We start from the raw sequence: 27,302 nt of genomic DNA, 5'->3' as shown, positions 1-27,302 counted from the left end.
CGCAGAGCGCGTTGTTGCTGACGTGCGCGCAGGCGTGCTTCGTGGGGGCGATGTGCATGAGCGCGCAGTCGATGAATTACTTTAGCGCGGCGCAGTTTACGTTGGCGAGGTGCGCGATTTCGTTGCCGTTCATTTACTTGTTGGCGCGCGTGCGAGGGGAGACGATGCGGGAGTTGAATAATGTGAAGAAAAGGAACGCGCTGTGCACGTCGACCGTGATGATTCTGCTCGCGGCGTGCGTTTGTTTGGCGCAAATATGTTTGGCGTACGGATTGAAGCGGGCGTCGCTCGGAAACGCCGTCGTCCTGGGGCAATTGGTGCCGGTGTATTCGTGCACGATCGCCGTGTTTCAAGGAATCGAGAGGCCGAGCGTGGGTAAATTCTCCGCGATCGCGTTGAGCGTGATCGGGACGATATTACTCCTCGATCCGGCGCGAATGTGGCTGAGCTCGGGTAATATTCTGTTGCTATTTCGAAGCGCGCTCTTCGCGGCGTACTTGGCGTTTCAAGAATCCATCTTGCGCGAGTACAATCCCATCACCGTGGCCGTGGTTTCGCAAACTATGGGTGCACTCATGGGGATCGCCATCACCGTTCCTCTCGTGTTGCGCGAGCACGTCACCGCGGAGGCGCCGATTGCTTTGGTGACGCAATCGAACGCGTGGGCCGCCGTCGCCGCCGTCGGCGTGCTTGCCTCGGCGGCGTACGCGTTGACTACGCGCGCGGAAGCGGACACGACGCCGGTTGTCACCGCGTGTTACGGGTCACTGCAGCCGATTTTTGCCGGATTGATCATGTCTGCCGGCATAGGGGGCGCCGTACTCGCGCGCGACGCGTTTGCGTCGACGCTCATCTTGGTTGGGAGCATTTTTGCCGCCGCAAAATCGACGCTCGAGCGAAGCGACATGCGCGTTTTGCAACGCTCGCAAGGCGTCGTGTGGAACACGCTCACGGGTGATCCCACGATTGCCGTTCCGCGCTCGCGGTCGACGGCGAGTTATCCGGCGCCCATCGACATGACGCTCGACTTGGACGCCGAAGTGTTCGACGTCAGCGCGACCGTCGACGCAGGCGCTGACGAAGAAGAGGGCGGCACTGTGATCATGAAAGGTGGTAAAACACTAAAACGCGGTGATAGTGAAGCTGTGGGCACGGTGCGCTTGAAGCGCAAGAGTCGTAAGACGCGTTTGCAGCGATCCGAGGTCGTTTGGACCATCGCGTTCGCGATCGTGCTCTCTGTCGTCTCGCTCGCAGGTGCCGGTTTGATTGGCTGGTACGGGGTGTACTTGTACTGGAAGTTCTTATGCTAGTGCGTTCTTTCAGTTTTTATCGTAGCTAATAGTTTTATCTCAACGTCATGCCTAGAAGTCTAAACGATTCAGAATTTAGAATTTACGCGCGCGGAAGTCGTCTTCATCCAAGAAATCCGCTACGACAGTGGCGCCGCCGAATTTCTTCCCGTTGAGAGCATCTCGCGCCTTTGTCGCGGCGTCGACAGAGGCATACTGCACGAAAACCTTCCCGATTCCAGGAGTCTTTTCGTCTGTATCCTTGCCCGGTCTAGGAATGACCACGGAGACAATCTCTCCGTGCTTTCCACATTCCTCTTGCATGTCCTCCATGATGTTTTCGTACTCTTCGTCGTCAGCCAATTCTTCTTCCGTGAGGCCCATGTTGTCAAAGGAAACCACAGTTGACGGTGGGTTTGTGGGAGGCGCCGCGATCGCGGGCGGCGGTGGTGGCACGTTCATCATCCCAGGTTGCACGCCGCCGGGAGCGTTACTTTGCTCGGCGCGGCGCACGGTGAGCGTTTTATCGCCCATCGTCATGCCGTTCAACCCTTGACACGCGATGTCCGTGACGGAGACGTCTTCGTAAACGACGAAGCCGTATCCTTTACTATTTCCAGTCTCCTTGTCGCGCACTAAATCAAATTGACGAATCGGCCCGAACGCTTCGAGCAACTCCCGGATCTGGGCTTCGTCTAAAAAGTACGGCAAACCACCGATGAAGATGCGATCCTCGTGTTCATGCAAAAGGTTCCCACCCACGCCCGCGCGTTGCAAAGCCGAAGGATCCAATCCGATCGCCGCGAGATTCAACGCCGGGTTGGGCATCGACGGCCCTAAATCATGTGCGAGCGACGGGTTGTAATCATTCGGTCTGCGAATGCGAACCGGGACGCCGTCCAGAACGATTCCGTCCAACGCGAGCGCGTTTGACGCCTCCTCCACGCTACGAAACTCAACGAACGCGAACTTTTTCTCCACGTTGATGTACACGTTCACCACCGGTTGTCCCTCCGCCCCGTTCGTGCCACCGACGGCGAGCAACGCGTTGTTAAAGAACGCGTTCACGTCCGCCTCGTTCGTCGTGAGCGGGATTCCACCGACATAAATCCGTCTCGCGTGCCGCGTCGCCTGCGCCGTCGCGTTCAAGCCTCTGCCGCCGTATCCCATTCCCGGCGGCGGCGCGTACCCGCTCCCGACGGGCGGTAAATTATTCGGGTCCACTGCGTCGCGCGGCGATTTCGCTTCGTCAGTCCTCGTTCTCGCGCCCCTCTCGCTTCGTCGCCCACGGATCGCGCGCGCGCGCGCGCGTCGACGCACCACCCTCGGGCAAAACATCGAATAGCGTCTTGCGCATCCTCGGTTGCGGTTCCCACGGCCCCGGGCTCATGCTTCGCTCGCGTTCGGGTCGAAATCCTCGTCGAGGATCGCGACCGCGGCCGCCGCCGCCGCCGCCGTACCGCTCGCGGCGCCCGCGCGGGGGCGATCGCGAGTCCCTGCGGCGATCGCGACGGTCGTATCGGTCCCTGCTGTCGTCCCGACGCCGCGGAGGAGGGTCGCGGTCGCGGCCGTACATCGTGAACGAGCGATGAAGTGCGGACGAAGCAGAGCTTTTCCGCGCGCGCGGCTTACAATTCGTCTAAACGATCGCTAACGTATCTCGTCGAGCCAACGCGCGGTGACGCGCGCGCGATCGACGTTGGGACAGTTGAGGAAGTGAACGCCCGCCATTTCGTGGTACGTCGAACCGTGAAACTCAGCGCTGTCGGATTTGAAGAATTCGCCCACGGCGGCGTCGGATTGGAGACGACGCGCGTACGCCTCGTGCGCCGACGCGTCGTTCGTGAGATAAACCTTCCCAGCGCAGACGAGGAAGGGGTAGAGACGCACAGCACCACGCGTGAGGTATTGGAACAAGCCTTCGGTCACGCCGGTCCAGTGCGGGTGGAAAAAATCGTCCACGACGATGACGCCGCCGGGCGCCAAATTACACGCCACCGCGCCCAAGTCTCGAAACGTTAACTCCGCCGTATGTCCGGCATCGACCGATACTAAGCGGAATGGATCGATGTGGTGCTTCGAAAGCCAATCCGTCGCGAGATCTGTCGTCGATCCTTTGTGTAAAAGCGCAAAGTCGCGGAATCGCAGCCCGAGGTGCGACATGGCTTGCATGAATCGATGATAACTGCCATGACCGCTGCCGTCGACGTTCAAATTTTGCTTTTCAAAGACATCCACCGCCACTAGCGCCTCGCTCGCGTCTGCGGTGATAAATAAGCAGCTCGTGAACCGACCGTGGTGGACTCCCAACTCGCCGACGGCGCCGAACAAGCTCATGTCGTCGTGCTGATAATTCGACAACATCGCCGTCACCATCCCGTGCACCAGCACGTCTCCGCTGCCTTGTCTCACTTTTTCGTACCCTCCATTCGCTATGTCTCTCGCCTTTTCCACCGCCACCTTTCTCGAGCGTTCCGACGGCGCCGCCGCTCGAACGCTCGGTGCCGCGCACGCCGCGTGCGCGTCTTCGAACACGCGCGGCCCGACCGACGCCTGACCCGCGGCGAAGGCGCTCGTCGACGACGACGACGAATGCGAATCGTCGTTCGGGCGTCCACGGCGAGGCCACGATCCGCGCATCGACGCCGAACGCGCGTTTTCGGAACCCATGTTCAAAGAACCCATCGCACTCTGCAGCGCCCACACGACGACGACGAGCGCCGCGCACACCGCGAGACCGCGGGCGAGACGCAACGCTCGGTTGCGCCGCGCCATGGCGGCGGTCCCGCGCGACGCGCGACGCGAGGTGCGGTGCAGCAGTCACAAGATGAACGAATGAGCGACGAAGACGCGACGAAGACGCCGCGACTAAAGTGAGCGATCGACGATAACGCGCGGCGCATAAAATATTACAATCCGAGATCCTTGACGGAGACGCGGTCGGTGAGCGGGGCGCCGTCACGATCGAGCAGCGACAAATTTTTGTAGTACCCTCTCGGCGAACGCTCCGCGCCCGGCCAGTAGTTGGCTATGAGCGAGCGGAGCTCCATCTCGTCGAGCACGTCCTCGCCGGCGTGCTGCGGATAGGCCGCTCGGAACGCCTTTGAGATTTCGCTCTGATGACACCGCCCCGAGCGCGACAGCCGCTTTTCTCCAAAGGCGCAGAAATCGGCGTACTGCGCCTCCAATTTCGCCATCGTCGCCTCGTCGACGCGCTTCGGTCTGCCGAGTTCGCTCACGCCGGCGATGACGGCGAACCCCAATCCGCTCGAAATTTGCCACGTCGCATCACCGAACGCGGCGTCGCCGAGCTGCGACACGGCGACGCCCGATAACAAGAACCAACACGCGATGAGCGCCTTGCTCGCCGAAGACGCGTCCTCCATCTGCGCCGTCCCCGTGGCTTTGCGCAGTAACCAATCGCTCGGCCGCTCGCTGTCGGTTCTCCCGAGAAACAACATCACCACCGACACCGGACTCGCGTAGTATAAGCCCAACGCCCAGACCACGGCGCCGAAAATCGCCGACCCGCTCAAAAAATCCATCGCCCCGCCCGCGCCGCGCCCGCTCGCGAAGTCAAACTCCCCGTCCCCCCCCCCGGTCCAATCCGCGTACGACTCGATCGAATCCACCCCGTACAAGAACCCATCCGTTGAATTTTCGTACACCAGCGCGATCACCGCCGTCATCGCGACCGCCAATCCCCCGACGACGACCCACGTCTTCGCGTTTTCTCGATTCGCCGCCTTGTCCCTTCGCGAGATCAATCTCGGGTCTCGCGTCTCGTCCTCGCGTCCGCGCGCCCGCGCGCGCGTCATCGCGCGTCGTCCGCGCGATATCGCGCCGTCGCCATCGCGCGCGCGCGTCGTCTCGCGCGGCTTTCGCGTCGCGAACGTCACGCGAGACGACGTCATCGCCATCGTCCCCGCGCGTCGCGTCGTCCGCGCCGTCCGCGCCGTCCGCGTCGTTCGCGTCGTCGCGCGCGTCGCCGTCGTCGCCGTCGTCCGCGCGCGCGTCGCCATGGCGCTCGCGTCGTCGGCGTCGCGCGTCGCGGTCTCACTCCGCGCCGCGCCGTCGCGCATGCTTCGACGCGGCGCCCTGCGCGCGTCCGCCTCGCTCCTGCGCATGCGCTTCCCGCCGCGCGTGCGCGAGGACGGCGTCGTCCTCAGCACGCTCCCCGCCGCCGCGCACGCGCGCGAGCTCGCGCGCCTGGCGCTCGCGCGCTCGGACGCGTCGACGACGACGCCGGCGCCGCGCCGACGACCGCCGCGCGCGCTCGACGCCGATCGCGTGCCCGAGGCGCTGCGCCGCGCCAGGCGCGCGCTGACGCAACGAGAGATGGACGCGGTCGACAGCGGAGGCGCGGCGTAGCGCGGTTCACGCGTCGCGCGCGGCGACGGCGTCGGATGTTAATCGAATTCATCAATCGAATTCATCAATCGAATGCGTCGACGTTCCGACGGTCGCGCGTCGTTTCGCGCCGCGGCGCGCGACGCGAAACCCGCGCGATGGCGCCCGGTCGACGCGGAAACGCGCACGCGTATCGGTTCGCCCTGCTCGGCGGGCTGTCGCTCGGGTACGACGTCGCGCTCGTCGGTGGGATCCTGCCGACGCTCGAAAGGACGCTGGCGCTGAGCGCCGCGGCGCGAGGCGTCGTCGTCGCGAGCGCCAAGCTCGGCGGCGCGCTCGGTGCGTTCGTCGGCGCGGCGCTGATGCGGAGCCACGGACGGGGGAGATCGGCGTCGGCGATGACGCTGGCGTGCTCGGCGTGCGGAAGCGCGGCGACGTGGGCGAGCGCGGAGGCGGGCGACGCGACCGGGATGGCGCTCGGGCGCGTCGCGCTGGGCGTCGGCGTGGGAGGGGTGGCGGTGATTGCGCCGGCGTACTGCGGGGAGACGAGCGAGGTCGGCGCGCGAGGGAGCGTGGGGGCGTGCTTCGAGTTGAGCGTGTGCGCGGGGATGGCGTTGGCGAACGCGTTGACGTGGTTCTCGCCGCAGAAGACGCTCGGATTGGTGCTTTTCTCGCCCGCGGTGCTCGGATTTTGGAGCGCGATCGTGTTCGCGATGTCGGTGGAGAGTCCGAGGTGGCTTTTCAGGCGTGGGGACGAAAACGGGGCGAGGGACGCGCTTCGCGCGACGGGCGCGGACGCGGCGACGGTCGAGGAAGAAATCGGGGAGATTTTAGCGGAGGAGCGCGCGTTGGGGATCGGATTTGACGGCGGCGCGGGTGACGATGCCGGATTCTGGCGTTCATTCGTCGAAAGCACGGTCGGAGGCGTCCGCGAGGCGATGTCGGGAGACGAGAGACGAGCGGTTCGACTGGCGCTCGCGATGGCGGTGCTCAACCAAATGTGCGCGTCGACGAGCGTGATCAATTACGGCTCGAGCGTGTTTCGCAGATTGGCGAACGATGCGTCGGCGTCGAACGGCGATATGGACGTGTACAACATGTACACGGGCGTCATCATTCTCTGCAAAACGGTTGGAGTGGCGGCGTCCATCGCCATGGTTGATTCCGTCGGCCGGCGACCGTTGTTGTTGTTCGGTTCAGCCGCTTCCGGGTTCGGGCTGTGCGTTGCGTGTTTCGGCTACGCCGCCAAAAGCGTCGGATGGACTCTTTTCGGTCTCTGCGCGTTCATCTTGGCGTTCTCTTCGTCGTTCGCGAGCGTGTTTTGGGTTCTCGTCTCCGAGCTGTTCTCCATGCGGGCGAAGTCGTCAGCCATCGCGCTCGTCACGGCGACGCTTTTCGCGTCGGGCGCGCTCTCTGATTCAATCTTCCCGTCGATGATCTCCACCATCGGCGCCGGCACGTTCGTCGTGTACGCCATCGTGTGCTTTGCGTCGACGACTTTTGTCTATCTTTACATTCCCGAGACGGCGCGCAAGCCGTTGAAGGAAATCCAGAGCGCGATGAAATCCGGCCTTTCGGGATACGCCGAGATTCACGCCTCGTCCGAGCACGAAGATCGAGGCACTAGAGTAGAATTAGCGGTGACTAGAGACACCAACGGCGGTTAAAACTTGGCCGAGTCGGTCGGGTGAGTGACCAGAGATGTTTGTTAATGTACAAAACTACGGTGGCGTGTCTAAACGCGATGATGATCACTCAGTGCGGCTATCTGCGTTCAACGTTCGCGCGGAATAGTTTACATCGCTTGCGAGGCGAGAGGTCCCGAAGACGCAGACTTGAGCACTTGCAAAATGCTCGAGCCGATGACGACGAAGACGAAGAATCCCAGCATCACCGGACCGACGCTGAAATCCTTCTTCTTCGCGCTGCCGGAATCCACTAAACCGCGTCGGTGGATGTTCCCATGGAACTTTCGCGACTTGTGCGCCATCATGCGGTGCGAGACAGCCTGTGCGCGCGCGATCCATCGTCAGTGTGAAAAACCGGGAGATCGAACGCGATCGCGACGCGATCGCGACGCGCGCGCGCGCGACGCGCGTTCAACCGCGCGCGACGCGTCGAGTGATGTTTTTCTACGCACCATCTTCGTTCCGAGCGATTCCGTGCGCGAACACGGGGTTCGGGCGCGTCGGCGAGTGCCGTTGCCACGTGCCGTTGCCACGTGGCCTTGTCGCCAAGTATCGCGGAAAGGTGGCGATGGGTTCGCGACGCGGGCGATCGTCAAGTATTACGTCGGGATTTCGGGGAAAAAGCCGAAGAAGATGGATTTAGTGTTGGGCGGCCGACCGAGAATATGCCGCGGCCGACCGCGGGAAATTCTAAGCTACACGCTATTTCGACGCGGCGACGTAAAACGTCCTAGGAGTGGGATCGCGACGATAGGATTTTCTGTCGGTGGCGAAAGGCGTCGGCGGCGCGCCGGTCCAACGTCCGTAATGGAGCGCGCCGTCGCCGAGTTGGGCGCACGCGTCGAGACGCCACGGCGCAAAGTACGCCTCGGGCGGCACGTCGCAGGACGATTTCCAGCACTGACGCGCGGTCTTCGGTGCGGCGCGACCGAAAACGCGAAGAAACTTGCTCTTGAACGGCTCGCGACGCGCGCGTCGGAGCGACGGCGCGTTGACGACGGAGACGGCGACGACGCTCCCGGGCCCGCACGACCGATGACACAGCGCGAGCGTCTTTTTGGCGCATCGCGGCGACAGGTAATAGAGCAACCCTTCGAGAACCCACACCGTGGGCAACTCCGTGGACATTCCCGCGGCTTTGAGCGCGGCGACCCAATCGTCTTTGGCGATATCGCTCGCCACCTCGCGTCGCTCCGCGCCGAGCGTCAACGGCGCGTCGCTCACGACTTCGCGCTTTCGCGCCAACACCTCCTCGACGTCGACCTCGTACACGCTCGTTCGTTCTCGCGCCTCTTCGCTCGCCGCGCGCAATCGCCAGCTCCGCGTGTCGTACCCCGCGCCCAGAAGCACCACCTGCGTCGTCTCCCCCCGCGCGCTCGCCATCTTCCCCGCCGCCGCCGTCACGAAATCGTCGAAAAACTTCGTGCGCACCGCGATTCTCCCCTTATCCCCGTCCTCGCGCCGCCGCGCGTCCGCGCGCGCCATCGCGCGCGCGCCCGCGAGTTCGCGCGCCCACGGATCTTTCATCAATCCATCCGCCCGTTCGCTCTCCACCGCGCGCAGCGCCGCGATCGAGTTCGCGCTCTGCGTCACCGCGCGCGTCGCGTCCGTCGCGCGTCCCATCGTCGCGCGCTCCCCCGTCGTCGGCGTCTGTCGACGCGATCCGCGAGCGCCGACGCGTCGCGCGTCGACGACCAGAACCGTCGGGCGGCGACGCGACGTTCGCCCTCGTTCGGCGAAACGCGACGTTCGCCCTCGTTCGGCGAAACGCGACGTTCGCCCTCGTGTGGCGAAACGCGACGTTCGCCCTCGTCTGGCGACGCCCGGCGCGTGACGTCGACGCTATCCGCCGGCGCGCACGCGTCGGCACACGACGACGACGATGGCGACGACGGCGACGATGGCGCGTCGCGGCGCGGCGACGGTGACGACGACGACGACGACGACGACGCGGGCGCGACGAGGCGCGCGCGCGACGAAGCGACGAGGGACGACGCGGGCGAGGGCGAACGCGGAGGCGGGCGGCGACGCGAAGAACGCGCGCGAACAGGACGTGCGCGCGGCGATCGAGGCGATCGAACGCGACGGAGGGCGACTCACGGGGAAGGTGGAGGTGGTGAATCGCGGCGGGGTGGTGCTCAGGGTGACCAAGGGACGCTTTCGGGCGTTTTTGCCGAAGAGCCAAATGCGATCGAGTCGCCTGCGGGGCGACTTCAGGGGGGGGGCCGAGGAGGCGGACGAGACGAAGATGCTCGAGGCGCAGATCGGGAAATTGATCGACGTGAAGTTGGTCGATCACTCGTCGAAGCGGATCGTGGTGAGCGAGCGAGCGTTGTTGCAGGAACGGGCGAGCGAAAAGTTACCCGTGGGCGACGTCAAGGAGGTCGTCGTCACCTCGTTGAGCGATTTTGGGGCGTTCGTGGAGGTGTGCGACGGTCAAGGCGAAGCGAGCGGGTTGGAGGGATTGGTGCACATCTCTGAGATCTCGTGGAATAGAATTAGTCACCCGAGAGACGCGGTCAAGGTTGGACAACGCGAGTTTGTCAAGGTTTTAGAGGTGAACGACGAAACCGGTCGCATCAACTTCAGCATCAAGCAAACGCAAGCTGATCCGTTGATGGAGACGTTGGAAACCATCATGCCGGTGACGATGCCGGAACCATCGATCGATGAGGACGATTTGAGCGAGATTCCGCTTCCGGGATTGCCGGACATCTGTAGCTCCCTGCTCAAGGAGGATGGCATCGAAGCCGTCATCCCGGGTCGCCAAGCGATGGAACAACGCGTCGTGAGCCAAGACCTCGAGCTTTGGCTCACGAATGTGTTTGTTGAAGATGGTTACAACCTGCTCGCGCGCGCGGGACGCCAAGTCCAAGAAATTCACGTCGTCACGCGTCTCGACAGAGACGCCATCAAGCGCGCCATCAAGCGCGCCACGAGCGTGGCCAAGTCTCAGTAAAGTGATTTATTGTCGTCAGTCATTTTTTTCGCTGTAGAAAATTATCAATATCCATCACCTTGATGATTATTTAAGTCGCGCGGTCGTCTCGCGAGCGGTGTCGAATCAAAAATTCGTCGTATTAACAAACAAATCTCCGTCTAGGTTGTGAAAAATATGCGGCGTCTACATGAAGGATTCCAAGTACTGCACTTCCTTCTTGGAGCCGGTGAAGAACGGCACACGTTGGTGAAACTTTTCCGGGACAACGTCAAGGACGCGCTCCTTACCGGTGGAACCCATACCGCCGGCTTGTTCGGCGATGAAGGACATCGGCGCGCACTCGTACAAGAGGCGAAGCTTACCGTTCGGGTTCTTGGAGTCGCCCGGGTAGCCGTAGATGCCTCCGTACAAGATGGTTCTGTGGAAGTCACCGACGAGGGAACCGATGTAACGGGCGCTGTACGGCTTGGTGCCTTGTTCCGCGCCGCCAGTCTTGAGGGAGTCCATGTACTTCTTCAAGCCCGGAGTCCACATGTCGTAGTTGCCTTCGTTGAAGGAGTAAATCTTACCAGATTCCGGAACCTTGATGTTGTCGTGGGACATGATGAACTCGCCGACGGTCGGGTCGAGGGTGAAACCGTACACACCCTCACCGAGGGTCAAGACGAGGATGGTGGAAGAGGAGTACATGCAGTAGCCCGCGCACAACAAGTTGTTCCCCGGTTGGCACACGTTCATGACGCACTTCTCTTCAATCTTGGCCGCATCTTCGGTGCCAAAATCCGGGATGCACGTGGAGTCGGACTCGTAGATGCCCCAGATGGAACCCGTGGAAACGGCGGCGTCGATGTTGGAAGAGCCATCGAGCGGATCGAAGACGACGACGTAGTTACCGCCGAAGGTTTCTTCGACGGCGACCGGCACGTCTTCTTCCTCGGACGCAATCACGCCCGTGCGGCCGGTTTGACGCAAGACATCGCAGAACACATCGTTGGAGATGACGTCGAGCTTCTTTTGGTCTTCACCTTGCACGTTCGTCTCGCCCGCCAAACCCGTCATGCCTTGAAGCCCGGCGCGTTGCACCAAGCTCGCGATTTGCTTGCACGCCAAGCCGATGCTCGACAACACGACCGCGAGTTCGCCGTCGATCTTTTCTTCCATCTCTTGTTGCAAGATCCACGTCGTGAACGGCGTGCCCGCGCCCCCCGCGCGCGCCGCGACGGATCGCGGCGTCGCCCGCGTCGCCGACTTGCCCGCGCGGCGCGCCGCGGTGGTCTTCTTCGTCGCGACGATCGCGCGAGCGCAGGCGGAGGTGGCGGCAGACATCGTGTGCGTTCTTTACCTATCATCGCGTTCGCGCGCGCGCGTTCGTCAGTCACCGTTCGTTCGCGTCACCGTCCTCCGTCTCGAGACGCGCCGTCCCATCCATCGGCCGGCGTTATCGCCCCATCCATCGCGTCGCGCGGCGCGCCCGTCCCTCGCCCGGGCCCGCGCTCGCCCGCGCGTCGCGCGCGGCGCGTCATCGGCGTCATCGCGCGTCATCGCGCGTCGCCGATCGCGCGCACCGTGTGCGTGGAGTGCGGACGCGCGTCGCGATCGCGCGCGCGTTATCCATCGGCGACGCGCGATCGGCGCGATCGCGGCGACCCGCGATCGCGCGCGAACGCCGATCGACGCGCGAGGTTCGATCGACGCGAGATCGACCTCGACGCGAGGTTCGACGCGCGATCGAGCGATCGACGCGTCGATCGACCGCGACCGCGCGCGCGACGCCGCGCGAGACGGCGACGCGATGAAGGCGGCGCGGTCGAAGGCGGAGCTGAAGCAGCTGAAGACGAAGCGGAAGCGGGCGAAGGATAAGAAAAAACGACGCGCGGCGCGCGCGGCGAGCGATGCGGCGACGGCGATGGCGATCGACGGCGCGCTCGCGACGACGGGGGGGGGCGGCGGCGAGGACGAGGACGACGGCGACGACGGGCGCGCGACGCGAGGCGGCGACGGCGGCGGCGGCGGCGGAGGCGCGGGACGGATGAAACAGAGCGCGATCACGGCGCGGAAGCGCGAACTTCGAGAGCGGATCGCGGAGTTGATGAGTAAGCGAGGGAAGATTGGGAAGAAAAATTTTGGAAAGTCTCTCGAGCGGAAAAAATTGACAGAGGAGATTAAGAGGTTGACGCGCGAGCGAGCGAGCGTGTGCGCGAACGCGGGGGGCGCGGATGAGGAGGAGGGAGAGGATTTGGTGCGCGCGGATGAGGACGCGGAGATGATGATGTGACGACGGGTGGTCGGTTCGTCTCGTAGCGCGAAATAGCCCGAGTTTTCTCAACGTTCAGACGAAAGACTTTAGCGACATTCGCGCGTGCGGCCGTTACATCGCTTCTCTGATCCACTACTTTTTCACTAAGGGATATAATACGTCCCGTTGACGTACTCGATGCGCGAGAGCACGGACGAACCGAGCGGCGGCGGCGCCATGATGCGCGACGTCTCGGCTTCGTCGTAATACGCGCACTCGCGAACCAAGACGGCTTCGCGATGCTTGGTGTTGGAATCCGACATATCGCGCGCCGCTAAGACGCCAACGTTCAAGCCGTGCGTAGGCTTGTGGGTCATGCACGTGGCAGATATGTCTTCATGGTTGAGCGCCAACGCCGCGCAAACGCGCGCGAGCGTCCACGGCGGAATGAGTTCGTCGCGATCCGTCTCCGCCGTGTACACCGTTTGCATCGACGTCGCGTTGGATGATTGGTACAGTGCGTTTGCATTCTTGCCGTCTTTGCGAGACAACATCGTGTTCGTTTGTGCCTTGAGCTCCAAAGGTTTCATCGAGCTGTGCGCGAACGGTACGGGTGCCAACAATATCGGTACGTCGTGCTGCGCGCCGTCGGAACTTCCGGGATCACCCCCGGAGGCTTCGACTAGAACGTTCAACAGTCCATTCACCGCGATCGCGCCGCGGCATATGATCGTATCCGCGGCTCGGCGACGAGCGTTGCTTGGGTTATCCATCTTGGCCAAATGCGCCGTGATTTCCGCTCGGCTCGCGTCGTCGCCGGCCAGGTTGTCTAGCAACCCTTGCGTCTCGTCCTCGGGTCGCCATTTCTGTGCCCACACAGTTTTCGCTTTGCCGATCGCCAGCGCCTCTTCGTCCGCGCTCGTGAAATCTACCGCCGCGTCCTTCAATGCCGCTCGAATCTTCGCGTTGCTATTCGTCACCACGGCGTATCCGCCATCCGTCACCCCTCCCACGCCCGGCGCGCAGAACAAGATGCTCCGCTCGCGATAGACGACGTAAAACGCATAGCATTGCCTCACTTTGAGCAACCCGTACAGACTCACCAAGGCATCCACCCACATGGACTCGCGTTTCCGCACCCACTCGTTTCCGCTCGGCGTCGCCCGCATCGACGCCAGCTGTTCATCCGAAAGCCCGAGCTCCGGATACGCGCACGAATACATCGCCCGCGTCAGCAATTTCTGTTTCTTCTCCAACCTCGCCTCGTCGTCGTCGCCGCCGTCGCCGCTTTCTCCACCGTCGATGCTCAACGAGGACGCGTCGCCGCCCGAGTACGCCCGCAGTCCCTCCGACGTCGCGTTCGCCCCCGCGCACGTCCCCCATCGGAACGACCTCGCCCGCGAGCTCAACCGCACGCTCGACTTGATCGTCCAGTCCATCGGCAGCGCGTCGCACGCCTCGCCCTTCGGGATCGCGCGTTCGCGCTCCGCCGCGACCGTCCGCGACGCGCCCGCGGTTCCCGATGCGAAATTCTTTCGCTTCGCGCGCGCGGCGTTCGATCGCGCGGCGCCGCTCGCGCCGAACGCGCGCGTCACGGCGTCGTCGACGGTATTCGTCGTCGTCGCGGACGCGCCGCGGGCGTTCGATCGGGCGGCGGGCATCGCGCGACGCGCCGAGATGTGGCGCGGTTTGCACGGCGGGCGTGGCTGTCGCGACGGCGCGGCGGCGACTCTTCTGCGTTTCATTTCACTGTGATGAACTTTTCTCTACGGCTGATCGCGACGTCGTGCCGGAGTTGATTCTCGTACCGCATGGTGTGAAACAGCGGCAGGCGAGAGAACTCGTCGCGTTCGTACGCGTCGAACTCTAACGCGCGCAGCTTCTCGCGCGCTCGCGCGGGATCCACGCATCCGGCGCAGCGTCGCGTGCGGAAGAGATACGGAGGATTTTGGAGCGCGTAAATTCTCGGATGCGCGGGATCGTGGTGGTTTGCATCGCCGTAATCGTCGACGGGGCGTCGGAACCGCGGCGCGTCTTTGGCGTCGCCGTCGGCGGTCGCGAAGCGCACGCCGGAATCGGCGGTACAGACTCGTTGCTCGACGCCGCGGTCGGAAACGCACACGAGACCACTCTTGAGGTCGACTTGCCAGACGAAGGTGCCCAACAATAATGGCATGTCTTCAAGATCGCCAACGCGATGGATACAACACTGACACACGTTCCCATCGACTGGCCTTTCTATGCGAACTGGCCTCGCGCCCTCGCCGGGCACTTGCACGGTGCCCATCGACGCATGGAACCCGTTAAACAAGGGATTCCAGCTCAGCGCATTCAGGACGCTTTCATGCGTCGCCTGGAGGTCGTTCGGATGAAACTCGACGCGTCGAAGCACGTACGGAGAGAGGCCTCTATCTGCGGCGCGATGTTGCCGAAGTGGAAATCTCTCTGGAAAGAGCGCGAAACCGTTCGCGATTTCGTCGTACATCGGGACGTTTCCATGCGACGGGAACGCCAAGAGGGTGGCGATGCTTTTGTTCAAGAAAACGCGTTTCTTCGCCCGCGTCACGGCCACGTACGTCAAATTGATTTCATCGACGGGGACCAAGGTGTCTGCGTCGCCGAAAACCGGATCTGTACTGATCGATACGTACTTGTCCCCTCTGCGCCAGACCCGATCGACGTCTTCAAAATCGTCCCATATCATCACGTTATCAAACTCCAACCCCTTGGACTTGTGCGCCGTGGCGACGATGAAGTTTGCGTTGGGCTCGTTCGAAAGGAATGAGCTATCTTTCAATCGCTTGACGAGTTTGAACATCTTCTCGCGGTAACTTTGCGCGATGCGTATTCGATTGAGAGTGTCCGCGTCGTCTTGGTTCTCAGCGATTTCATATATCCTCGTCAGCGCGTTGCGCTCAACAAAACTCTCTTGGTCTTGCCGTTGATCAAACCTAGCCAGATCGCCGCCGCCGTACGTGACGAACATTTTGATGTATCGGTCGCTGATGGATCCTAGATCTTCGTCGAGTATCAAACGCACGAAATCACACACTTGGTCGAGCTTGAGCGCGTCGACGCCACCGATGACGTGCACTTTCGAACGCGAGGATTCGAGATACATCAAAGCCGAAATGAGATTGTAATTCGATCGAACCAGAACCGCCAGTTGCTCGCGTCGCCCGTCTCCTACGATCACAGTAGATAAGGGCGGCGGACCTCGTACTGTCTTCAATCTCGGGTCGCTAGACGCAACGTTTTCCGTTGAGAACACGCACGTTTGATCCAGCTCGCTCAATCGCGCGCCGACAAGGAATGCGCTCTCGCGCTTTATGTTCAAGATAGCGTTTGCGACATTGGCGATTTCCACACCGAAACGAAAACTTCTCACAAGCCGCCTGTGCGTCACTTGATGGCTAGCCACGAGATCATCGATTTTATCCATCACATTCATAGCTCCGGTGAAGTTGTAAATTTGTTGATGTACGTCTCCGACGAGAATCTTTGCGCATTTCGTTTGCCGAAGAACGATATCAAACATCACAGGTGCGATATCTTGCGCTTCGTCCAGCAAAATGACGTCATATCCCGTCTTGTTTTTATTTCTACTCATGTCGATATCCAGACGCGGACGTTGCAGTTGGTAGAGCTTCATGTAGCCGGCGTGCGTCAACGGCACATCGTTGCTCGATCGGTCCTTCATCATACGCCACAACGTCTCGGCAACTTGAATGATTTCGTCCACAGACGCAGGTTTAACACCTTCCGTGGGCACGTGCTCCTTTGAAATATTTTCATCGGCAGAAACTAGAAAGTTTTGGAGCGTCACCAAACCTTTGCCCACAGCCCGATCGCTGATTGATTTTCCGAGCGCTTTGCAGACTTCGGACGATCGAAGCTTGTCGCCGAAGTGTAGTTTTTTACCTCCCGCCTTGTACCACGTGGCGAGCCCGTACGCTAATCCGTGAAACGTCTTCGCGTCCGTATTCGCTGGAAACTTTGTCTTGGCTTCTTCCGTGATGGCACGATTGAACGCGAGATAAAGAAATCGTTTCGAAGGATTTCTCTTCGCGTACTCGACCAAAGTCGTCGTCTTGCCCGATCCCGCGAACGCGTGCACGACCATCCATTGCGGTGGTCGCAAACTCGTCGAGACGATGGCTTCCTGTTCGTGTGTCAATCTCGATGTTTTTCGCATCGTATCCGTCGGACGCGTTGCGGCGCTCGAATTCCCCACGACATTTTTCAAATCTGCGTCGCTTGAGTTTTGTTCCCGTTCGTCGTGAAGATTGGCGTAATCGTACGCGGCCGATAATCGCGCCTTCATACGTCGGCATGCGTGGACTTTCGCCGGCTCGGATGCGTCTGCGTATGATCTCGATTCCAAGCGCACGTACGCGATGAGCAAATTGACAAACTCGGTCAAGTCTTCTTCAACGAATTCCGCGCTCGCGTCGCTTCGAAGTGCGCGTCGAGCCGCTCGAAGCAACCGAGAAGCGATCCATTCGTTTTCGGCGACGTGCGTCATCGCGATAACCAACACCGCCCAGCCGTTCGCTCGCGTGTTGTCCGCCTCGCGCTCGCCGCCGCGCGTGATCGGCTCTTGAACGCACGCAAATTTCGCGATCACCCGAATCGTCGCCGCGACGTCGCCGACGGTGCCTAGAAACGAACGCGACGCCGCCGTACCGAGCGACTGCCAAAAATCATCAATCTTCGTCAAATCATCGGGTTCGTCGTACCCCGGTTGCACTTCCCCACGTATATCTCTCGCCCCCGATAAGTGTTCATCCTCCTCCACGAATCGACAAAACGTCTCGACGTCCAATCGCGATTTGAACAGCGTCTTCGTCGTCGCCGCGTGTCTCGCCAACGGCCCGACGCCCGCGTCTCCCGGCTCGCGTCCCGTGACCTCATTCAAGTACGCCTCCGCCGCATCCGCGCGCGCGCCACCCAACGCGAGCGCTCGATTGAGTTTCACGCACGGCATGAACTTCGGATCGTCCACGGCGTCTCGCCACGCCTTGCACACCAATCGCGCGTCGGCGTAGAAACTCGTCGGCGCGCAGCTCAACAACCGTCGGATGACATCGCCGCCGACGCCGACGTCCGACGTCGACGCTCGCGCCCCACCGCGTCGCCACGCGTCGATTAAAGACGTTTGCTTCGGTTCGTCGTCTCTTCGCTTGCGCTTCGCCTCGGCGCGCGCGATGCGTTCGGCTTTCGCTTCGGCGCGCGCGATGTTTTTGGCATCTTGGGCGTCGACGTCGAACGACGGTTTCGGCGCGTTCGCGTCGCGCGCGCGCGTCGAGTCGTCGCCGCGCGACGACGCGTCGGTTTCCGTCTGTTTCGCCAGGACCTCGCGCGCGGACGTGAACATCGCGCGCGCGAGAGTGCGGTCCACGAGCGTCGTCGTCTCGGTCGGTTACGAATCCGGATTGGACTCGGACCGGACGCGACGACGACGAAGGCGACGACGACGAAGGAGCGATCGAGCGAAGACGAAAGCGAACGACGCGCGAAACGAAAAGAAACGAAACGCTTCACAAATCGGTCACAAATCGGTCACAGATCGAGACGCGCGCGCCTATCGCGGCGTCCACGCGTCGGCGTCGCTCTTTCGTCTCCAAATCGTTCCGTCCGGCAGCGCGACGTCGCCCTTGGGCGTCAACTTCCCCACGACCCGCTCGCCCGAGCCGTCTTTTTGATCGAAATCGATCGTGATCTCGTCGTCCGCCTTGTTTATTTTGCCCTTGATCGTCCACGCCTTGAACTTGGACGCCGCCCTGTTCGCGTCCGTCTTCTTCACGCCTCGACATCCTCGACCGCGCGCGAACGGCACGGGGTCGAGGCCCGAGACGTTTCCTCGCGCGTCGATCGCGCGCGGACACCCCGGATGGTTGGGATCGGCGTAGTCGCCCGCGAACCGCGTCGCGCTCGCCGCGTCGGCGTCGAGCGCGCACGACGAGGCGACGACGAAGGACGCGAGCGCGGCGACGCAGACGCGCTCGACGAGCGCCGCGTTCGGCGAGGGCGGGACGCGGGCGCGGGCGCGGGCGACGACGCGCGTCGGAGGAGGCGAGACGCGCCGCATCGTCCCCGAGCGCGCGGCGGGGCGCGGTGTGCGGTCGGTCGCGCGGCGACGGCGACGCGAGACGACGAGCGCGACGAAGCGACGCGTCGATGCGTGCTGCTACGTATACGTACAAGATGCCGACGGTCGACGCGCTCGCTAATCGTCGACGGCGTCCGCGCTCGCCTCGCGTCTCGCCGCGTCGACGGCGCGCTCGAGCACGCCGGCGACGTACGCCGCGCGACGACGCGCGACGTCCGCCTCGCTCTCGTCCGACGCGCTCGGACACACGTCCGCGCTCGTCTCTCTCAGCGCGAGCTCCACGCCCTCGGGAGTCATGTGCTCGCCCCCGAACGGGGCGAGCGTGGCGTACGTCCTCGCCACGTCCTCGTCGCGATACACCAAAACCGTCGGCGCGAGACGGTCGGGATAATTCGGAACGCACTCGCGGTGCGCGATTTTCACGAATTTCGTGCGCGGAAACTTGGCGGCCAAAATTTCAAACGCGCGCTCCATTTTCTCGCAATCGCGACATCCCGCTCGCGTCATGAGGACGACGACGTACGCGTCGGCGCTCGGTCGCGTCACCTCGGCGACGAAGGTCGCTCGCGTCGCCTCGCGCACTTCGCCGTGCGCCTTCGCCGTCGCCTCCGCGGTGAGTTCCTTCATTCGCCGCGCGCGGTACTCGCGAACGTACGCGTCGTCGTCGTCGTCGTCAAAGTCATCGCCATCGCTCGTCGACGCGTCGACGGCGTCGTTTCGTCGCGACGCCAAAGCGCCAGCGTCGTCGAACGATGCGGTAAACTTTTCCGGTTTCGCGGGCTTGGGCTTGGGTTTGACGTTCCCTAACCGCGCCTGCGCGTCGTCCCACTCCGTGCTCGTGTCCACGTGCGAGGGCGCGGCGTGCGTGAACGAGCCGCTGTCCATCAGGCGCGGTGTGGCGCTCGAGCGGCGGTTACGAGTCGCGCGACTCGTAAGTTTCTACAATCTAACAATCTAACAATCCCACCACCCGGTCGGATTCGAATTTGAATTTGAATTCCACGATGGCGGTGGTTTGCGCGTCTCGCGCGGTGGCGGCGATGATTGCGGCGGTCGCGGGCGAAGAAAATCGAAATCGACGTCTCGCGGCGATTCGGCGCCGTCGTCGCGCGGCGCCAAGCCATTCGTCACACCGCGCTCTTGCTGCATCCTCGACACGACGAGTATCTCAGCGCGAGCGATGAATTGTTCTTTGCACAGTTTGTTCACCTGACGCATGTAGTCTTCGAGTTGGACTTTGCCGTCGTTGAGGAGTTCGTCCAACGCGTCGAGCGCGTCTTCGATGGCTGCATCCTTGGCGTGCGCGTTTAAGAGCTGACGACTCATCGCGTCGGCGGCTTCGATCGCGGTTTCGGGATCGAACGACACTTCTCCTGTGTCTGGGTGCGCTTCAAGCCACCGTTCCATGGTCGCCGTCGCCCCTCTGAGCTCCTGCGCGTCGCGTTCAAACTGATCGCACATCGATCGCAACACGCCCTTTTCCTGTTCTAGATTAATCTTTCTCGCGTAAAGCTCGGTTTGATGCGCCAAGAGCGTTTCGATGAGCTGTGCGTTTGCATCTAAATGATGTTCGGTGCCAGACTTCAAGCGATCCGTCAAAGACTGTATCGCTGTTTGACGAAACCACGCCTGCGCCGCCGTCGCGTCGTCGGCGCGCGGACTCGTCGTTGCTCGCTGCCCTTGCGCGAAACGCTCGTTCAAACTCGGTCGTCGTTCGACAGACACGCTAAACGGGACTCGTTCTGGTCTCGTCTCCGCCGTCGACGCCGTCGCCGTGCGCTGCGTCGCCTCTCCCGCGTTCCCTACCCCGCGCGCCGGTTTCGAAAACAGCGGCGGCTCCGCGCTAAACACGTCGCTCAGCGCCCGCGCCACATCGCTCATCTTCCGCCGACGATCCCATCGAAACACGCGTTCGATCACCACCATTCCATCTGATTCCACGCACCCGTGATTCGGTTTTACTACCATATCTCTCGTCGGCGTCACGAAACACGTCGGCGGCGTCGTCGGATAGTCGCTGGGCGCGTACATCTTCACCGGAATGTTATACCTCGCACCGTTGTATTCGATCGGTATCGTCCCTTCCGCGCACAGCAATCGCTCGCGCGAGCCATCGTTGTGATAATAATCGTCGTCTCGCACCGTGAGCGAGGGAAACCGCTGCGCTTTACGTCAGTAAAAGGTAACCAACTTGGATTGGAATCGTGCGTGCGCACCGTGATGAGATCGAGAAAGTTTTCGCGCACGACGCGTGCGTTACCGCGCGCGATGTACGCGAGAGGGTCTTCGTCGCGTTCTGCGTCGAGCAGGGCGAGCGCGCGTTGCGCGGACGCGCGAGCCATTCGCGACGCGGTCGTCAATGACGATTGCGTGGCGCTCGAGCAGTCAAAGCGCGGCGAGACGCTTGGCGAAATCGTATCGAAATGTAATTTTTACACGCGTTTGATGGATGCGCCGGGTCACGCCGCGGCGTCGGCGGTGCACCCGGGGAAGACGGATTCCCAAGCCTCGACGTGCGTCTCGGCGAGCGCCTTCATGGTGACGGCGCAGTTCGCGAAGGCGGCGTTGATGACTTGTTCTAATTCGGCGTGCACGCGCGGGAGCTCGTTGGTCATGCGAGATTTGATGTCGTCGTACTTTGCTTGCGCGTCGTTCACCGCGGATTCAGCGAGGCCGACATCGCGCTGTAATTCTTCCACGGTGACGGGCGTCGGGGATGTGACGGCAGCGGAGAGGCGCTCAAAAATTGTCGTCGGTTGCGGCGGCGGCGGCGGCGGCGGCGCGTGCAACGCGTGTTCAAGCTTGGCGCGCTTGGACTGCACCTTGGCGCGGCACGCTTGCAGCTTCAACAACGCGTCGAGGCGCGCGTCTATTGATTCTTTCGCCGCGCGCACGTATTGCAGCGCTTGTTTCAACGGCGCGCGGAACTCTTTCGCCAAGCGCTCCGCTTGCGCCTCCGTCGGCGCCCGCATCGTGCACGCGGCGGAACCAACCTGTCTGAACGCTTGCCCTAATCCCCCGGCCTCATCGCCGAGCAACATCTTCGCCCCTTTTTCCTCGCAGTCGCCTAAGTGATGCGCGTTTTCTCCAAACGTACCGGTTAAAATGCCGAGATTCTGCACCGCGTTGACGATTTCACCCCCGCTCTTCAGCGCTCGCTTCAGGCGCTCTTCGAGGAGCAACAAATATTCCGTAGCTTCGAGATATTTGGGATCTTCCTCCATCATGACACTTTCCATCCCCGCGCCCGTGCTCCACGTCTCCGTCGCCGTACCGATGGACTGAAACCAAGAATCCACGGCTCCGAGCGCGGTGCCAACCGCGCCGCGCGAATACCACGGGGCGCGCTGGTCCCACGAACTCCCCCCCTGTTCCTCTAAGAACATCACCACGTCTTCGCACGTTCCGAGTCCCGGATGTTCCACCACTTTCTTCATGAACGCCTCCAAACCGCTTCGACGATGCTCCAAGAAATCGCTCTGAAACGGATTCGTCGTCACCGTCTTCTCCGGCAGCGGAAACAACACGATGCCTGGGTACAGCGTCGACAAGCGTCCGCGCAACCACTGAAAGTCGGAATACCTTCTCACCACGATGGATTCATCCTTTTTATACGCCGGATCTTTATTCTTGGTGCTCACCGTGTACACCGCGTACGCCGTCAACCCGTCGCCGACTTTGGTCGGATTCGTCACGCTCACCTCGATCGTCTTCGTTTTCACGTATCCATCCCGCGGCACCTCCGGCAGCGCGTCGGCATCCTCGGCGAAGTGAATGCTTTCGTACGCCGGCGGCGGCGCGTCCTCCGCGCCCGCATCGTTCTCCTCCGACATCATCCTTCTCGACGCAACACCAAAGTCGATTCGACGCCAAAAAAGATGCGAAACGACGACGACGCGACGACGACGTCGCGCGCGACCGAGCGTCAGGGGACGACCGTCCGTTCGCGCGTTCGCGCGTTCGCGCGTTCGTTCGCGCGCTTCGTCCGCGTCGAGGTGTGTCGCGCGCGCGCGCGCGTCAAAAGTTTAAAGTCATCAATCGCGCGGCGACGCGGCCGCACTCGCGGACGCGCGAGGCGAACGAGCGCGATGAACATGGACGGCGGCAAGTTCCGGGACACGATGCACTCGCTGAATTACGGCACGGTGATGGAGGCGGCGGCGAGGAACTACATGGAGGAGAAAACGCGGGAAGATGCGCACGCGAAAGCGCGGGCGCGGGCGCGAGTTTTAGACGCCAAGGAGTTGTGCGAGGTGCGCGACGACGCGCGCGCGCGCGCGGTTGCGAGTGCGATCGCGTGGGACGCGACGCGACGGACGCGCGGCGGGACTGGAGGCGACAGACGCGCGGTGGGAGCGGTCGTGTGGTCGCGACGCGAGGACAGGAAGACTGACTTTTCGCGTTGACTTTTCGCGTCGCGCGTAGGATCCTGATTTAGAGGACATTCATCGCGAGCGCGTGCAGGCGATGAAAGAGGCGCAAGAGCGACGGATGACGATGGAGCGCACGGGGCACGGAACGCTGACCGAGGTAGATGAGAAGGAGTTCCTGCCAGAGGTGACGACGACGCATCGCGTCGTGGCGCATTTTTATCATCAAGAGTTTGAGCGGTGTAGGATCATGGATAAGCATTTAAGCGCGCTGGCGAAGAAGTTTTTCGATACAAAGTTTATCAAGATATCGGCACCGGACGCGCCGTTCTTTGTGACCAAGTTGCAAGTGAAGGTATTGCCGTGTTTGATTTTTTTCAAAGACGGCGTCGCGTTCGATCGCTTGGTTGGGTTCGAGGAACTCGGGGGTAAGGACGATTACCCCACGGCGAAACTAGAGCGAATATTGTTGAAAGCGGATGCGGTGGTGCAGCCGGAGAAGAACGAGAGCGATAGCGAGGATGAGGTGGAGGAGATACGTAGAGAAGCGATGTCGCGCATGATGCGGACGGGCGGATTCAAAGCGAATAGTGACGACGAAGACAGCGATTTCGATTGACGGCGACGCTTGCGGTGGGAAAATCGGTGTGTTGTGTAATGAAGAACTTCTAATTTCTATATACTTCTCTACACGAAACAGTCAAGCTCGACGCGACGGTACGTGTTCGGTCCGTCGTCGTCGAGCGCCGGGTATGCCGGCACGAGAGCATCCTCGGATGAAATGTACAGCGTGTTGTAAATCTTCCAGTAAATGTCGCGAACCTTGCGTGCGGGATGGAATAGCCCTTGCAACGTGTATGCGAGTACGAAATGTGGTCCGAGCGCCACTCGTGCGGCTTCGATCGCCTCCGTCACAGCGTTGATGACGTGCGGCGACGGCTCAAATACGTTGGGCCAAGTGTAATTGATCAGATGCGTCACGGCGTCTTCGCATCCAAGACCAGCGCATCCCAAGGCGAGATGCTTTACCGTCACCGCCGCAGTTTGGCGGTGTACCAGATCTCGATCCATGAGCGCGTCTTCGAGCAGCGGCGTGACGGCGTAGATGTAATCCTTTCCCATCTCTCCAATGTACTCGAACAAAAACGCCAACGATTTCAGCACGCCGTTTTGCACGTTGAGCTCGGGCACGCGGTACTCATTCATGAGCGCCGGTAGCACGGTAAACGGCGCGCACGTTTCCGCAACGATTGCGATCGCCACAGTCGTACACACGCGCATTTGACGCTCTTGTACCTTGAGGTTGTTCAAAAGCGTCGCGAGCACGTCTTGCGGACCAATCGCCTTGGCGATGTAACCAAACGTGTTCACCGTCGCGCGGCGAATCGCCTTCTTCGGCGCCTTCAACAATTCTAAAAGTTCAAAGCAAATTCGCATCCACTCGCGCGCGGCGACGTACTCCGCACCTCGATCGGCAATTCGACCGATCAAATCGATCGTGTTCTCTTGCACCTTCTCGTGCCTATTCTTCAAAATTGGCGTCAATCGCGGGAGAAGATCCTTAATCGGCGGCGTCATTCGCGTCATTCCTTGCACGCTCACGATCGCCTTCAACGCGCCAAGAATCGAACCCAAAACTTCGGGATATTCTTCACCGAGGTACTCGTACAAAACGACCCCCAAGTGCCCGAGAAGTTGCTCTTCTTCGCACTTGCGCATCACGGGAGCGATGGCGCTGATCAAATCAGCCGCTTGTTCGCGAATGTCGGCGCTTTTGTTGTTCATGCGCCATTTGATCGTACCGCAAATTTGGGGCAAGTACGGCTTCGCACGAAGTCCAAGGGCGTTGACGATGGTACCGACGCCCTTGAGCATGATATCATTCTCATCCGACGTTTGCTCTTGAAAGGCGTACAGCATGCCGTCAATCAGGAGTTCCTCCATGCGAGTGTCCACGTCCGCCGTACCAAGCTCTTCAATCACCTTGGTGATTGTTTCCATCACCATACGGCGATAAGGCTCGGACTCATCCTTCAAATCTTCCACGATTCGCCCGATGATTTCCGCGGCACCGACTTTTAAGGAAACCTCCAACGTCGTCTCCACGAGCTGTTGATAGTTGCGTCGATCGAGAGCCATGCGTCGAACCCAGAAATGTTTGAAGAATTCAGGCATGACTTCGGCTCGAATGTACTCTGGCTCGACCCCGTCGGTGGCTACGCACTGCTTGACAACTTTCAACGTAATTTTCTTCATCTCTTCGTCCGCAGTAGCGAATTCACGAATCAGAATCACCATGACCTCGCGGGTGTAATAGTTGGCGTACATCGCGTCCATGAGCGGAATGATGAAACCGATGGCCTTGAGGAACGCGGCTAACACTTTCCCTCGGTGTGCGCGAATGCCTTTCCACAACGGTTTGAGAACGTTATCGAACGACTCGATACCGTACGGCGTCGCAGCCTCAGCGAGCGCGGCGATGGAAAGCGCGGTGATGGTGCGCACCTTTTGGTTTTCATCGCCCAAACCGTTTTCAATGATGTCCACCAAAGATTTGAGGTGCGGCAGCACGGCGCACCCGTGAAGGATTGCGATTTGCTGAACGATTTTGATGCCCGTGTGACGCGCTTGCCAACTCTTCTTACTTTGGCACACCGCCTTCAAGAAAGGAAGCAAAGACTGCACGCCGAGCGCTTGCGCGACGACGGCGAACGCTCTCGCCGTCGTGTTCCGCACGTACTCATCCACGTTATCAATGTCAGGGCGCATAGCGGCGATCATCGTCGCTAATCCTGCAGCCTTTGCGACGTTACTAATGATTTCCCGCCCCTCGACGCGGGCGTAGTAGTCCTCATCAATCAACAAAGGTTCGATGACGACGAGAATCTTGTGCACGTAGGGGCGCACCAAGTCGTCGAGCTTGTACAAGATGCGATCAATCACCTTGACGAGTAAGTGACGCTCTTGATCTTCCAACGTCGGCGACATGAGCAAAGGTAAAATCTGGTTGAACAACGGTCCGGCGCCGAACTCTTTGGCGCGATCGGTGATTTGACGAAGCGACGTCTTGCGCTGCTGCGGCGTCCCGTTCTTGACTCGAAGTAACAAACGCATAATCTTGCGCTCCTTCTGCTCTTCGATCGTCAAGGCTTCCTCGTCCGTTTCTTTCAACAAAGGTGCAAAGTACTGCACGTCCTCGGGTTTCATCTCCGGCAAACCTTCGGGGACGAGGGCGACGTCAAATTTTTGCCCGCGATCCTCCTCGGGAATGCTGAAAAAGCCGGCGTTTGAGCCGTACGGCATCGGCGTTTGCATGAGCTTACGCGCAGGCGTGCGAATGGGCACGTAGCTCGCCGGTGGCTCGAGAATCTTGTACCCTTCGGACGGCAACAACTCGTCGAGTTCCTCATCCGTCTGCGGTCGGTTGCGCTCTTCGATTTCCCGTTGAAAACGCATCTGCTGATACTGCTCGGGCGTCAAAGGAACGTTCGATTGCATGGCGGCGTGCGCGGCGATTTGCGCTGCAGATGGCGTCGCCATACCAGCCGTGATTTTCGGCGTCTCCCCACCGGCGGCGATGACGGGCGTCTCGCCACCCGTCCACGCCGGCGTGGCGCTCGGATCGCCACCCGCGCGAATCATCGGCGTCTCGTCCCAACGGCTTCTCGAGCGTCGCGGCGTCGGTTTGACGTCCGCCGCTCGCGTGCCGCTTTCCATCGTTTCCCACTCTGATGGGCGCTGCGGCGTGGCGTCGTCCCACTTCGTCCCAGTCGCCGCGCTGTCGTCGCTTTCCCACTCGCTCACGCGCGCCGGCGCCGGCGCCTGCCCGCTTCGCGCCGCGCTGTCGTCCGGTTTCGCGTCCCATCGTCGCTTGCGCTTCTCTGGCCTCGCCGACGATGCCGCGGGTTCGCTCGCTCGCGCCGCGGCGAGTCGCGCCTCGTCCGCCGCGCGTTCCGCCTCTTCTCGTTGCTTCTTTTCAATGTTTCGCAGCGTGTTGTCGCGCTCTCGCTCCACCGCCGCCTCCTTCATGCGTTCGGCATAGCTTCGTCCTTCGTCTCCGTCCTGCGTCGAGGCAAAACCCGCGCGTTGCGTCGCATTTTCCGTCAGTCTCACGCATCGCGCGCGTCGTCCGCGATCGCGCGTCGTCGTCGTCTCCCAAAACCTAGCCTCTCGCGCGTCTCGTCGCCCTCGCGTCTCGTCGCCGCGCACCTCCCCCTTTTTCCCCGGACTCAGCCGTCGCTTGAACCGTCGCTTCGAGTAATCGCTCTCTCGATCGATCACCCGTCGCGATTTCCCGAACCCGAGCGCTTCGTCGC

At 61.5% G+C, this 27,302-nt stretch overlaps 16 protein-coding genes across 16 annotated transcripts; 5 read left to right on the top strand and 11 right to left on the bottom strand.

The window, feature by feature from the left end:
- Window positions 1-50: 50 nt before the first annotated feature.
- OSTLU_30361 (DMT family transporter: drug/metabolite) lies at window positions 51-1,310 on the top strand (the record flags this gene model as incomplete). The annotated part of the gene is made up of 1 exon (XM_001416796.1): window positions 51-1,310. One exon carries the CDS (start codon window positions 51-53, stop codon window positions 1,308-1,310), a length of 1,260 nt encoding a protein of 419 aa, XP_001416833.1.
- Window positions 1,311-1,556: 246 nt separating this feature from the next.
- OSTLU_5724 (predicted protein) lies at window positions 1,557-2,429 on the bottom strand (the record flags this gene model as incomplete). Its single annotated transcript, XM_001416506.1, has 1 exon — window positions 1,557-2,429. A coding segment is annotated over one exon (873 nt), but the record flags the coding sequence as incomplete, so codon positions are not given.
- Window positions 2,430-2,939: 510 nt separating this feature from the next.
- On the bottom strand, window positions 2,940-3,665 carry OSTLU_30359 (predicted protein; the record flags this gene model as incomplete). The annotated part of the gene is made up of 1 exon (XM_001416505.1): window positions 2,940-3,665. One exon carries the CDS (start codon window positions 3,663-3,665, stop codon window positions 2,940-2,942), a length of 726 nt encoding a protein of 241 aa, XP_001416542.1.
- Window positions 3,666-4,198: 533 nt separating this feature from the next.
- Window positions 4,199-5,107, bottom strand: OSTLU_30358 (predicted protein; the record flags this gene model as incomplete). Its single annotated transcript, XM_001416504.1, has 1 exon — window positions 4,199-5,107. One exon carries the CDS (start codon window positions 5,105-5,107, stop codon window positions 4,199-4,201), a length of 909 nt encoding a protein of 302 aa, XP_001416541.1.
- Window positions 5,108-5,355: 248 nt separating this feature from the next.
- OSTLU_30357 (MFS family transporter: sugar) lies at window positions 5,356-7,341 on the top strand. The gene has a single exon (XM_001416795.1). The coding sequence runs from the start codon at window positions 5,798-5,800 to the stop codon at window positions 7,304-7,306; it is 1,509 nt and encodes a 502-aa protein (XP_001416832.1). The 5' UTR covers window positions 5,356-5,797; the 3' UTR covers window positions 7,307-7,341.
- Window positions 7,342-7,434: 93 nt separating this feature from the next.
- On the bottom strand, window positions 7,435-7,629 carry OSTLU_30356 (predicted protein; the record flags this gene model as incomplete). The annotated part of the gene is made up of 1 exon (XM_001416503.1): window positions 7,435-7,629. The coding sequence occupies one exon, from the start codon at window positions 7,627-7,629 to the stop codon at window positions 7,435-7,437; it is 195 nt and encodes a 64-aa protein (XP_001416540.1).
- Window positions 7,630-8,029: 400 nt separating this feature from the next.
- On the bottom strand, window positions 8,030-8,812 carry OSTLU_30355 (predicted protein; the record flags this gene model as incomplete). Its single annotated transcript, XM_001416502.1, has 1 exon — window positions 8,030-8,812. The coding sequence occupies one exon, from the start codon at window positions 8,810-8,812 to the stop codon at window positions 8,030-8,032; it is 783 nt and encodes a 260-aa protein (XP_001416539.1).
- Window positions 8,813-9,204: 392 nt separating this feature from the next.
- MRPS1 (Putative mitochondrial ribosomal protein S1) lies at window positions 9,205-10,314 on the top strand. The gene has a single exon (XM_001416794.1). The coding sequence runs from the start codon at window positions 9,228-9,230 to the stop codon at window positions 10,284-10,286; it is 1,059 nt and encodes a 352-aa protein (XP_001416831.1). The 5' UTR covers window positions 9,205-9,227; the 3' UTR covers window positions 10,287-10,314.
- Window positions 10,315-10,418: 104 nt separating this feature from the next.
- Window positions 10,419-11,615, bottom strand: OSTLU_30353 (predicted protein). The gene has a single exon (XM_001416501.1). The coding sequence runs from the start codon at window positions 11,592-11,594 to the stop codon at window positions 10,452-10,454; it is 1,143 nt and encodes a 380-aa protein (XP_001416538.1). The 5' UTR covers window positions 11,595-11,615; the 3' UTR covers window positions 10,419-10,451.
- A 682-nt stretch (window positions 11,616-12,297) lies between these two features.
- OSTLU_30352 (predicted protein) lies at window positions 12,298-12,543 on the top strand (the record flags this gene model as incomplete). Its single annotated transcript, XM_001416793.1, has 1 exon — window positions 12,298-12,543. One exon carries the CDS (start codon window positions 12,298-12,300, stop codon window positions 12,541-12,543), a length of 246 nt encoding a protein of 81 aa, XP_001416830.1.
- A 125-nt stretch (window positions 12,544-12,668) lies between these two features.
- Window positions 12,669-17,881, bottom strand: OSTLU_14422 (predicted protein; the record flags this gene model as incomplete). Its single annotated transcript, XM_001416500.1, has 2 exons — window positions 12,669-14,076; window positions 14,313-17,881. The coding sequence occupies 2 exons, from the start codon at window positions 17,879-17,881 to the stop codon at window positions 12,669-12,671; spliced, it is 4,977 nt and encodes a 1,658-aa protein (XP_001416537.1).
- An 852-nt stretch (window positions 17,882-18,733) lies between these two features.
- On the bottom strand, window positions 18,734-19,501 carry OSTLU_34013 (predicted protein; the record flags this gene model as incomplete). Its single annotated transcript, XM_001416499.1, has 1 exon — window positions 18,734-19,501. The coding sequence occupies one exon, from the start codon at window positions 19,499-19,501 to the stop codon at window positions 18,734-18,736; it is 768 nt and encodes a 255-aa protein (XP_001416536.1).
- Window positions 19,502-19,570: 69 nt separating this feature from the next.
- OSTLU_86599 (predicted protein) lies at window positions 19,571-20,758 on the bottom strand (the record flags this gene model as incomplete). The annotated part of the gene is made up of 1 exon (XM_001416498.1): window positions 19,571-20,758. A coding segment is annotated over one exon (1,188 nt), but the record flags the coding sequence as incomplete, so codon positions are not given.
- A 317-nt stretch (window positions 20,759-21,075) lies between these two features.
- OSTLU_30347 (predicted protein) lies at window positions 21,076-22,452 on the bottom strand (the record flags this gene model as incomplete). Its single annotated transcript, XM_001416497.1, has 1 exon — window positions 21,076-22,452. One exon carries the CDS (start codon window positions 22,450-22,452, stop codon window positions 21,076-21,078), a length of 1,377 nt encoding a protein of 458 aa, XP_001416534.1.
- A 258-nt stretch (window positions 22,453-22,710) lies between these two features.
- Window positions 22,711-23,605, top strand: OSTLU_33850 (predicted protein; the record flags this gene model as incomplete). The annotated part of the gene is made up of 2 exons (XM_001416792.1): window positions 22,711-22,869; window positions 23,042-23,605. The coding sequence occupies 2 exons, from the start codon at window positions 22,711-22,713 to the stop codon at window positions 23,603-23,605; spliced, it is 723 nt and encodes a 240-aa protein (XP_001416829.1).
- Window positions 23,606-23,673: 68 nt separating this feature from the next.
- OSTLU_14418 (predicted protein) lies at window positions 23,674-27,015 on the bottom strand (the record flags this gene model as incomplete). Its single annotated transcript, XM_001416496.1, has 2 exons — window positions 23,674-26,724; window positions 26,791-27,015. The coding sequence occupies 2 exons, from the start codon at window positions 27,013-27,015 to the stop codon at window positions 23,674-23,676; spliced, it is 3,276 nt and encodes a 1,091-aa protein (XP_001416533.1).
- Window positions 27,016-27,302: the final 287 nt, after the last annotated feature.

The sequence above is a fragment of the Ostreococcus lucimarinus genome, chromosome 3 (genome assembly GCF_000092065.1).
Source record: "Ostreococcus lucimarinus CCE9901 chromosome 3, complete sequence".
Taxonomy (NCBI): Eukaryota; Viridiplantae; Chlorophyta; class Mamiellophyceae; order Mamiellales; family Bathycoccaceae; genus Ostreococcus; species Ostreococcus sp. 'lucimarinus'.
This window is presented reverse-complemented; position numbering and strand designations above follow the sequence as displayed.